The sequence below is a fragment of the Beta vulgaris genome, chromosome 7, assembly GCF_026745355.1.
Source record: "Beta vulgaris subsp. vulgaris cultivar EL10 chromosome 7, EL10.2, whole genome shotgun sequence".
NCBI lineage: Eukaryota > Viridiplantae > Streptophyta > Magnoliopsida > Caryophyllales > Amaranthaceae > Beta > Beta vulgaris.
Genome location: NC_079208.1, coordinates 22,947,396 through 22,959,967, shown reverse-complemented (window position 1 = coordinate 22,959,967; position 12,572 = coordinate 22,947,396). Strand labels below are relative to the sequence as shown.

Sequence of the window (12,572 nt, the reverse complement as noted above, 5' to 3'; positions counted from 1 at the left end):
ATAAATAAAACATTAATAGGTTTAGGGTTCATTTAACCGGAATCTAAAAGGGAAAAAAACACCGTGACAACTCAGGAAATACCTCTATAGAAAGACACCACAAATCAAATTACACTGCTCCATCTGACAAGGATTCTCAACAGACCTTGTAATACCACTATAAGATCTCTACTTTCAACAAGTTGTTGAAGCTACAACTATTGCTCAGGCTCCGCTTGGTTGAAGAAAAAACATTTTCAGTCAAGGGGAAAACACAATGTTTTCGTTTGTTTAATTCCTTGCACAAAAGCTTAAGAGAAAAGGAAGAATGAAAATGAAAGGGAGAGTAGGAATAGGTAGAAGTGGCATTCTTTCAAAAAGGATAACTTTTTCCAAACAAACTATCTTCCACCATTTGGAAAGCTATTTTCCACCCTTTGCATGCCATATAAGGCTATTAAAGCATTTGTACGTAAGAGTTCACACGGAAAGTTCCCAAATTAAGGCCCCTGAAGCGGAAAGACAATTAATTGAGAAAATTATGGCCAACATGTACATATATGTATTCTACAGGATTTATAGGCTGTTATTTTTGTAGTTGTTGCATGCACCATGATATAAATCTTGGATGGGCACGTTCGCAAAACCACTTTCGCGAGAAATGCAGAAGGTTTGCGGTCGTTGAGGCTTTATGAATTGGTCTCGTAAGCTCAAAATATTGTTACAATGTGAGAGCGATGAGGTGCTACCGCCGAGATTTGATACCATGGCATGTGCATATTATGGAGATTTTTCTCCTACTCAGGTACCCCCTATAACTTTAATTCTATTCCACATTTTGAATTTACAACTACAATGTATGTCAAGGATCTTAAAATTCTATTTAGAGCTCTTAGTTATCATCCGCAACAATATTAGAAGACTATCAGAAAACCCCAACCAAGAGCAAATTCTTGACAGCAAAAATCTAAAACCTATGAAAACTAATAAAAAAATCAACAACAAACTAAAAACCTAATAGCACAAAAATTGCAATTTTTCCATGAAAATTATACTTCATCTGTTCGTTTTCTGTCGCAACATATGGTTCAGGCACACATTTTAAGGAAATTATAAAGGTTGTCACTTGTCAGGTTTGGCAAAAAGAACTCCTATGATTGGTTGGTGGGTAATTAATGATAGATTTAGGTAGAATTGATGAGGGCAAAATGTAGTCCAATTGGGTAGCTTTTGTGACCAAAAGAGGAAATGTTGAAATAGATATGAACCTACCAAAAGAGGTACATGTTGCAATAGATATGAAACTATCAAAAGAGATATATGTTGCAATAGAAATTGAACAGAGAAGTAAGTAATTTCTTGCTAATAGACAGAAAAATGAGATTATACCTGCTGCTCCTTCGATTCATATGCAAACCCTTTCTTATCTTTCCTTTGCATGACAAGTGATTGAAAGCCTGATGATTGCGACCGTCCCATGTCCTCTTTTCTGCCATCATAATGTCTGAAAGAGGAATGCCTTTCATCTTTTGGCTTTCCAAAAAACTTTTTTTGAGAGATATCTGCCTGGATGAAGATAATAAAAAAGCAGGTAAATTTTTCTCACTACTACCACCAAGAGATCCTACCACAAGGTACCATATACTAATTTTTAATAATCACTCTATCTTACAAGAATTTCTTTCTTTAAGCATAAGAGATGTAATGAAGATGATTTCTAAGCTTCTCAATGCAACATTCAGATTGCTTTACGAGTATAACATAGGTATTTTTATTGAATCTACAGAGAAAGAATTGGAGCAAAAGGATATACCATGATATGAGGCCTAAATTTTCATGAAGATAAGAACCACTGGCCAACCTAGTGTTTTCGATGTTTTAGCAATACTAGTGATGATGGGATGCGACCCATATCATGCATGGACACGAAGAAGCTTGATAATATTAAATTCTATATGCCTTCGACACAAAGGATACCTGGAATTATCTCCAAGTTTCATAACTAAACACCAGCATAACTGCGTAAGGTATGTTGCTTTTACACATAGAACATAATTCAACTCCATGAAATTTCTTTTGCTCAATCCTAGGTTGACCAACCTTTTTAACTCAGCGGGGATGTTGTGTCTTTATGGAATCATAGTTCATCTGGATAATCTGATTACCCAAAAGAAAACTGCACAGTTCACAATAAAAAGTATTCTGCCCTTCATATGAGAGATTTGGACCCCAGGCATCAAAGGGACTCGTATGAAAAGGGATTTTTCAAGAGGATTAAGCGACTTTTAGTTCACTTTATGAGGGCGATATATTACCAGACTTTAAGCTGGCATTGGCAATACAAAAAAGCCTGTCAGCAAGTATACTATGTTGATGCTATTTATGTCCATCGCTATCTTAATAGAATTTTAGGTTATGGATTCAAACTCATAGTAGTTTTCATTCATATTTCTAGTACTACACTCGTAGTAAGAAAAAGCACCAAATACTTGTCCCCTCACATGACAGTCACAAAACTAATTACTTCATAAAGTTTGGTCAGTATCAGTTTCTTGAAAGACAAAAAAGGAGTACTAGGCAGCTGGCATCCTTCAACAGAAGTAGTATATTTATGATATGGCTTCCTGAAAGCTCACTGCCAATCAATTAGCTCAGCTAAAATATTTCCCATCTATATCGACTTATCTGATTAACAACCTATGAGTCTTCATTAGAACAGCAAGCAAATTCTTAAATTGCTGCAGATGTGGCATTTCATAAAAGAACCAAAATTGATGGAGGTCCATCCATTGATCGACCACTTATGCACATGATAGCTATGACTTTAAGAGATGTTCTTAATTCTTTCATTTCATGTGATGTTTTTAGTGAGTCTTTAGTTAGCTTAGTTAATTAATCATCCATGATTAGCTAAGTTAATTTCTATCTTTATTGCTTTATTAGAAGAGTCATGTAAGTTAATTAGTTTGATTTTATTTCGACTAGTTAAAGTTGTTGTTTGTTTTCCCTAAAGTCCGAAATGACTATGTAATAAACTAAGTAGTAAGTTGTAAGTTGTAACTACCTAAGTACGTGAAGCTAGGAGGCGCCTACAATCAAGGAAGCTGTGCACTTGGACGTGATGAGTTGGTTATGAAACCCTACAAAAGTGCCGTGCATTTTAAATCACAAAGCTGCATACTTAGGCGCCAATTCAAGTCCACAACAACATTCCTATTCTTGAGGGAAGTTGAGAAGATCATGGAGCAGTTGGTGAAGAGAGTGGCAACGGATTATTCACGTTCCAAGCCCCATGTTGCACGTCCAATATGTTATTGAATCACTTAGGACATGATCTCCATGTAATAGTTAGTGGATTGATGGTAGTTACTTAGTTGCTTTTCTTTTCAATTAAATCATGACTTGTATAAATATTGAAGCAAATGAAATGACATGAGATACGAGTTTTAGATAACGTGAGTTAATATTTACTTTGATTAATGATTTTGTTAATCTAAGTGCCTTTTCTAACTTAACTATTCTAGCTTGAGTTAAGTAGTGATCTAAGGAACCTTAATTCTACTTAGTGGTGTGTCTATATCTAAGTTGATTTAAGTTAAGCTAATTATCTTCCTATTCCTGTTCTTTCTTCGAGTTTTTCATAACTAAAACATAACAAGGCTCAGTGCCAGGCTCAGTGCCAGGCTCAGTGCCAATGTTTGTGTGAGTTTGAAAATTTATATGCTCGAGTGTTACTCCAGCCATATAACATCTTGGTATCAGAGCTAACTTCATCCTAAGACCCCTAAACACATCCCATACCCAACCATGTCTGGATCTAATCAAATACCCGAGAATTGGCAAGAATTACTTCGATCTATGGAAGCTGAGAAGCGTGAAGCTGAGGCTAGGATGACCTTAATGCAAGAACAACTAAGGCAACTAACCTTGAGGCTCAGGAGACAAAGAGGAGATGATGCTTATGAGGAATCTGATGGAGAGAGTGATGAAACTTATAGGCTCCTCGAAACAATCCTACACGAAACATAATGATATTAGGGTTGATATCCCTGATTATGATGGTAAGCTTGATGCGGATGAGTTTGTAGAATGGTTGAGAACAGTTGAGAGGGTTTTTGATTACAAACAAATCCCTGAAGATAAGAGAGTTAAGCTTGTGGCTCTCAAGCTTCGAAAATATGCATCAAATTGGTGGGTTAGTGTATGCACCAAGAGAGAAAGACAAGGGAAAGAAAAGGTTCGAACATGGACCAAGATGAAGAAACTACTCAAACAAAAGTTTCTTCCTACGTACTATGTTCAAGAGAACTTCTCCAAGTTCCATCACCTACAACAAGGTTCGAAATCAGTGGAGGATTATGCAAGAGAATTCGAAGCCTATCTTATGAAGTGTGAAGTTCAAGAGGACGAGCCACAAACATTGGTAAGATTCATTGGTGGATTAGATGTTAAAATTGCTAATGTTGTTGAATTACACCCCTTCTCTACCTTGGAGGAACTAATCATCCTTGCTCACAAAGTTGAAAAACAACATAAGACCAAAGGGAAAATGGAGGCCTCACACCCCTTTACCAAAACAACCCCTTACATTAAACCAAATACTCCCCCTTCAAAACCTAACCAACCCTATGTCCCGAAAACCCCTACTCCTACAACTACCCCTATTCCAAACCGTGCACCTAGGAGATGTTTTAGGTGTCAAGGATTAGGACACATTGCTTCTGAGTGTCCTAACAAGAAGGTAGTGAGCCTTATGGAACTTGAGACCTTAGAAGATGAGAATGAGGAGGAGAATGAGGCGTGTGAAGAAGAAGGTTATGAAGATGAATATGTTGGTCCAGATGAAGGAGAATGCTTGGTGGTAAGAAGAGCTTTAAGTGGCGTGGTGGATCATGAGGAACCACAACAAAGGGAGGCCATATTTCATACAAGGTGTACAATTGAAAACAAGGTTTGTACATTGATTATTGACGGAGGCAGTTGCACCAATGTTGCTGCTCAAACAATGGTGGACAAACTCAAGCTCCCTACATCACCTCATCCTAAACCTTATGTGATTCAATGGCTCAATCAAGGCAAAGGTATTCAAGTTACTCATAGATTACTATTATCTTTTAGCATTGGTAGTAATTATAAAGAGGAGATTTGGTGTGATGTGATACCTATGGATGCATGTCATGTTTTGTTAGGAAGACCATGGTTGTTTGATAGGAGAGTTATTCATGATGGCTACAAAAATACTTATTCATTCACGAAAAATGGCAAGAAAGTAACCTTCACCCCTATCATGTCCATGTCTAAAACGAAACAACATTCCACAAAAGAGAAATATCATTCACTTACCACCCTCTTAAAATCTGATTATCATGAACTTAGTCCTTTTAGAGAAGTATTGTTAAATATGATCAAAAGGAAGAAGTTGATAATAATCTAAACCACCCTTTGCTTGTTCCCTTACTTGAAACCTACAAAGATGTCTTTCCACAAGAAATACCCCACGGCCTTCCCCCTAAAAGAGACATTCAACACAAAATTGACCTTATTCCTGGAGCTATGTTGCCTAATAAACCTGCCTATAGAACCAATCCAAAAGAAACTGAAGAAATAAGGAGACAAGTGAATGATTAGAGAGTCTTTGAGTCCTTGTGCAGTTCCTACTCTCTTAGTCCCTAAGAAGAATGGTGAGTGGCGCATGTGTGTTGATAGTAGAGCTATTAATAAGATCACAATCAAATACCGGTTTCCTATTCCAAGGTTGAATGATTTGTTAGATGATCTTAATGGTTCTAAAGTGTTTTCAAAGATAGATTTAAGGAGTGGATACCATTAAATAAGAATTTGTGAAGGAGATGAATGGAAGACGGCCTTTAAGACAAAAGAGGGTTTGTATGAATGGCTTGTAATGCCATTTGGATTGTCCAATGCACCTAGTACTTTCATGCGTTTAATGAATCAAACTATGAAACCATTTCTTGGTCACTTTGTAGTTGTTTATTTTGATGATATCTTGGTGTATAGTGTTAATGAAAATGAGCATGTAAAACACTTAGAGCAAGTGTTTAGAGTCCTAAGATCCGAATGTTTGTATGGAAACTTAGAAAAGTGTCATTTCTTTTCTAGTCAAGTTGTATTTCTAGGCTTTATTGTATCTAGTGAAGGGATCAAAGCTGATGAGAAGAAGGTACAAGCAATTAAGGAGTGGCCTACTCCTACCTCCATGCAACAAGTTCGAAGCTTTCATGGATTAGCCTCCTTCTATAGGAGATTTGTTCGAAATTTCAGTGCCATTATGACCCCTATAACTGAGATTACAAAGTTGAAAAAGTTTGAATGGAACCATGAAGCTCATAAGGCATTCGAAGAGGTAAAAGCTCAACTCACTAGTGCTCCTATTCTAGCTTTACCTAATTTCAATGAGGTTTTTGAAGTTGAATGTGACGCATCTGGCGTGGGAATTGGAGCTGTGCTTTCTCAAAATGGTAGGCCTTTGGCTTATTTTAGTGAGAAGCTTAATGAGGCAAAACGAAGGTATTCAACTTATGACAAGGAGTTTTATGCTTTGGTTCGAGCCTTAGACATTGGAGGCATTATCTTATTGCTAAGGAGTTCATTCTCCATAGTGACCATGAAGCTCTTAAATACTTGCAAAGCCAACAAAAACTTCAACCAAGGCATGCCAAATGGGTAGAATATTTGCAAACATTCCATTTCACAATCAAACACAAAGCTGGAAAGATGAATAAGGGCGCGGATGCATTGTCAAGGAGGTATTTGCTATTAACTTCTTTGAGTCCAAAGGTTGTAGGGCTCGAATTGTTGAAAGAATGTTATAAAGAAGACAAAGATTTTGGTGTTTTGTTTGAGAAATGCCACAATCATGCTCAAGGGGACTACTATTTACTCAAAGGATTTCTTTTCAAGGGAAATCGTTTATGTATCCCTAGGCATAGTGTTCGTGAATCTTTGATCAAGGAGTTCCATGAAGGTGGCCTTGCTGGTCATTTTGGTATTGAGAAGACAACCATGTTGGTGAGTGAGTATTTCTATTGGCCTAGATTGGCAAGAGATGTAGAGTTCTTGGTGAAGAGGTGTTTAATATGTCAAAAGGCTAAGGGACATTTGCTACCCCAAGGTTTATTCATGCCATTGCCGGTTCCTCAAGCACCATGAAAGGATGTAAGCTTGGACTTCATTGTTGGATTACCTAGAACCCAACGCCAAAAGGATTCAATCATGGTGGTGGTTGATAGGTTTTCTAAAATGGCACACTTTGTGGCGTGCCAAACTACTAATGATGCTGTTGCTTGTGCTAACTTGTATTTTAGGGACATTGTTCGATTGCATGGAGTTCCTAAATCAATGGTGAGTGATCGTGATTCAAAATTCTTAAGTCATTTTTGGCTTACATTATGGAAGAAGATGGGAACAAAGCTCAAATTTAGTACCTCAAGCCATCCCCAAACCGACGGTCAAACTGAAGTCACAAATAGAACCTTAGGCACCCTTCTTCGAGCCTTAGCCACAAAAAGCCCTAAGCAATGGGAAGACATGCTACCCCATGCTGAGTTTGCCTACAACCGAGTTCCTAGCAAGACTACTGGTCTTAGTCCATTCTTTGTGGTCTATGGTCAAAATCCTTCTACTCCTCTAGACTTAGCCCCTTTTCCAACCCCCACAAAATATAGCCATGAAGCTGAAACACGAGCCAAAGAATCCAAAAGTTACATGAACATGTACGAGAAAAGATAACCAAAGCTAATGAGAGGGTGAAAGAAAGAATAGACAAGAAGAAGAAGGATGTACAATTCAAGCCAGGAGACATGGTGTGGATTCACCTTAGAAAGGAACGTTTTCCTTCTAAGAGAAAGTCGAAGCTTAGCCCTAGATCAGATGGTCCATTCAAGGTGGTTGAGAAGGTGAACAATAATGCCTACAAGATTGAACTTCCCGGAGACTATGGTGTATCTGCTACCTTCAATGTGGCTGACCTAAGTCCATTTTATGATGAAGATGAAGAGTTACCAAGCTTGAGGTCAAGCTCTTCCAAAGAAGGGGAGGATGATGGAGGTCCATCCATTGATCGACCACTTATGCACATGATAGCTATGACTTTAAGAGATGTTCTTAATTCTTTCATTTCATGTGATGTTTTTAGTGAGTCTTTAGTTAGCTTAGTTAATTAATCATCTATGATTAGCTAAGTTAATTTCTATCTTTATTGCTTTATTAGAAGAGTCATGTAAGTTAATTAGTTTGATTTTATTTCGACTAGTTAAAGTTGTTGTTTGTTTTCCCTAAAGTCCGAAATGACTATGTAATAAACTAAGTAGTAAGTTGTAAGTTGTAACTACCTAAGTACGTGAAGCTAGGAGGCGCCTACAATCAAGGAAGCTGTGCACTTGGACGTGATGAGTTGGTTATGAAAGCCCTACAAAAGTGCCGTGCATTTTCAAATCACAAAGCTGCATACTTAGGCGCCAATTCAAGTCCACAACAACATTCCTATTCTTGAGGGAAGTTGAGAAGATCATGGAGCAGTTGGTGAAGAGAGTGGCAACGGGATTATTCACGTTCCAAGCCCCATGTTGCACGTCCAAGTATTGTTTGAATCACTTAGGACATGATCTCCATGTAATAGTTAGTGGATTGATGGTAGTTACTTAGTTGCTTTTCTTTTCAATTAAATCATGACTTGTATAAATATTGAAGCAAATGAAATGAAATGAGATACGAGTTTTATGACATAACGTGAGTTAATATTTACTTTGATTAATGATTTTGTTAATCTAAGTGCCTTTGCTAACTTAACTATTCTAGCTTGAGTTAAGTAGTGATCTAAGGAACCTTAATTCTACTTAGTGGTGTGTCTATATCTAAGTTGATTTAAGTTAAGCTAATTATCTTCCTATTCCTGTTCTTTCTTCGAGTTTTTCATAACTAAAACATAACAAGGCTCAGTGCCAATGTTTGTGTGAGTTTGAAAATTTATATGCTAGAGTATTACTCCAGCCATATAACAAAAATACACCACAGCAGTAACAGCAATACATTGTACTATAGCATTGCAAACAACCAAAGGCAGATATCGGAGTAGAGAGACTAACGACGGAATTACTCAACACAAATGTCCAATTTCCCAGCAAATTGAGCTAAAAAGAACCAAAATACAAACAACAGTACTGATATGATTACTAAACTAATAAGCCTAATAATCAAGTTGATGCATATGAGGAGCATCAAGTACGAAAATGTAGGTCACTGTATGTGATTTTTGTTGGCGGTTCGAACTCTTTTTGTGTTTTTATGAATTTATGGACGAACAACAATAACAATAAAAGGGATAGGCTCTTAAATCGCAGTTTAAGAGGTTCTCTTGTGAGTCTCGGCTCCAAGATCACACAAAGTCGCGGTTTGTGTATTTGAACTCTCAGTTCTATGCAAGCACAAGCTTAACACTTTAATCTCTAAACTTCTCTACTTTATTTAAGATGGCCGAATAGCCTATATATACTACAATACTTTCCTAAACCTACTAGGACTAGTAAAGCTTAAAGATAAAAGATAACTAACTAACTTATCTATCTTTATCTTAAAGGATAAAGATAAATAACAACCTAAAACTTATCTCTAATTCACACGCCTATTTTAAAGATAATTATAAAAATAAGACTTCTAATTAGACTCAATGACAAGGATCTAGACTCCTAAATATAATAGGATTCCTTTATCACTTAAATACCTAAATTAAAGCAATTAAGATTAATTAAAGTACATAGTTTCCTAACAGAACTAGGATTTTCGCACAGTGGTTGGCACTGTCTTGCGTACAGTGACCTACGTTTTCGTACTTGATGCTCCTCATATGCATCACAAGTATATGAATCTTGAAGAAAAGACTTCAAGAACTCGAACAAACAAGTATAGAAGTCGACACTAAGGGATATTTCTTCACTCAAGATCACTCCTGAAACTTGAATAACAGAATCTAAACACTCTTAAAATCACTCCTGAAATTAAGATGTTTAACACTAAGAACTTAACAATCCTGAAAAGTTATTAATGGTTTGATTATTTAGCTTCAAGCAAACAATCAAGAAGATGTATAAAACACAAAAATAAAACTATGTATTATTGAAAGTCACGGCCCCTATATATAGGGTACAATTTATGCTAAACGAACTAGGAAAACATAAAAGATCTATGCTAATTCAACTAGGAAAACATAAAAACTTATCCTAATCTAATTAATAGAACCACACGCCTAAAGATAACATGTACAAGCACATGTTTATCTTATATAAACATAAAATCTATCTACTAGATATATAATAACATAGCAATCCTAACAGAACTAGGATTCTATGTAGCAAGCAAGAAGCAATCCTAACAGAACTAGGACTCCTCTTCACTCCATCCCACACCTCCTTCCATGGTCCATGTTACCATACAAGCCAAGACTTGATTCTTACTCTTGATTTCAAACCCTAGAGTGTCCATGATCAAGTCAATAGGTTCATGGATAACAAGTGCCTTTGCATCCATATCAAGTACACTAACAACAATACATTGTACAATAGCATTGCAAACAACCATGGACCAGAAATCAGCGGAGAGAAACTAACGAACGAAAATTCAACACAAATGTACAAACTTTCCAGCAATTTTAGCTAAAACAAAAAATCACACAACAGTAAAAACAGTACATTGTACAGTAGCTGCAAACAACGATAGGGACTTGTACAAAAAGGGAATTTACAAGAGAATTAAGCTGACTTTCAGTTCACTTGATGCGGGCGATATATTAGCTGATTAGCTCTGAATACCAAACTTTAAGCTGGCATTGGCAATAGAAAAAAGCCTGTCAGCAAGTATACTATAATGCTGCTATCTATGTCCATTGCTATCTTAATAGAATTTTAGTTTATGGATTCAAACTCGTAGTGGTTTTCATTCGTATATAGTACTAGACTAGTAGTACGACGAAGCACTAAATACTTGTCCTTCACATAAAAGTCACAAAACTAATTACTTCATAATGTTTGGTCAGTATCAGTTTCTTGAAAGACAAAAGAAAAGGACTAGGCGCCTCGAATCCTTCAACAGAAGTAATACATTTGTATTATGGCCATCATCACTATGGCACTTCACCACTTTCGGAGAACTCACTGCGAATCAAGTCGCTCAGCTAAAATATTCCCATCTATATCGACTTATCTGATTAAGAACCTATGAGTCTTCATTAGAACAGCAAGCAAGTTCTTAAATTGCTGCAGATGTGGCATTTCATAAAAAAACTAAGCATATATTGAGCTAAAAAGAACCAAAATACACCACCACAGTAACAGCAATACATTGTACAATAGCGTTGCAAACAACCATAGGCAGATATTGGAGAGAGAATAACGATGAAAATTCAACACAAATGTCCAATTTTTCAACAAATTGAGCTAAAAAAAACAAAATACAAACAACACTAACAACAATACATTGTACAACAGCATCGCATACAATGATAGACGGAAAATGGAGTCTCACGACAAAATTGAACACCATATGTCCATATTTTCCAACAATTGAGCTAAAAAGAACCAAATTACAAATAACAGTACAGTAACAACAATACATTGTACAATAGCATGGCAAAGCATAGACCGGAAATCAACAAAGAGAAATTAACGAACGGAAATTTAACACAAATGTCCAAACTTTCCAGCAATTTGAGCTAAAAAAAATCGCACAATAGTAGCTGTTGGAGTTTATAGCTTAGTCAAGTTGTTGAGTTAGTTTTGTTATTTTCCTTGAACTTAAGAATTTAGTTATTAGTTGTAAATTTTAGTATATAAATACTTGTACTACTTTCATAACTACACCATTAATAAAAATTGTCATTACTCATATTATCTCCCTCTGTTATCTTGATATCTTCTATCTTTACTCTCTCTCACCTCTTTCTTTCTCTTTAATCTCCATCAATGGAGTCAAATGTTAGATTCGTAACAGTAACAACAATACATTGTACAATAGCATTCCAAACAACGATAGACGGAGATTCAAAGAGAGAGAATAGGGTTTTACCTCTCTAGCAGAATTCCCAGAATTAGAGGCGTTTCTTCTTGGAGCAGCACTATCTCCATTTTTGCAATTGGCGGCCATAGAAATGAGTGCACGAGATGTAGGATGAGGAGTAGGGAAAAAATTATGGGAGGAGAGAGAAGAGCGCGCAACATCTGTGGAAGTCATGCCGTTTAGCCAGCAGCAGTTGAGGGCGGTAATCGCCATTTTTGGTTACGGTTTTAGGAGAGAGCAGCAGTCTAGAGTGAAGGGAGATAATGGAGCAGAGAAACAATACAATGTTGGTTTAGTGTTTGCATTTCTTATCCTCTTTTGTTTGAGTATATATTTGGACGCAAAACCGTGAGATATTTTGGCGCCTCCCCTCTCCCGAGTTGACTCATGAGGACTCGAGGCGTACAAGGACAATTTGGTGAAGTAACAGCATCACCTTTTACCTATATTTTTTTTATTTCTTTTATTTTTTTATTTTTTTATTTTTTTATTTTTTTTTGGTACAACGGGAAAAGTTTAGGCACCCT

The 12,572-nt window shown here is 36.5% G+C and overlaps 1 protein-coding gene across 3 annotated transcripts in view; it reads right to left on the bottom strand.

The window, feature by feature from the left end:
- Window positions 1-12,363, bottom strand: part of LOC104899292 (protease Do-like 2, chloroplastic) — a 37,428-nt gene extending 25,065 nt beyond the window's left edge. Inside the window, exons 1-2 of one of the 3 annotated variants that reach the window (XM_019250885.3) lie at window positions 12,055-12,363; window positions 1,369-1,545 (exon numbers count right to left, since the gene is read on the bottom strand). In XM_019250885.3, the coding sequence (XP_019106430.2) occupies window positions 1,369-1,545; window positions 12,055-12,258 (381 nt within the window). In that variant the 5' untranslated portion in view covers window positions 12,259-12,363. The remainder of the gene's footprint in view (window positions 1-1,368; window positions 1,546-12,054) is intronic. The other 2 variants (XM_010686455.4, XM_057390921.1) reach the window with 2 other exon arrangements.
- Between the last annotated feature and the right edge of the window lie 209 nt (window positions 12,364-12,572).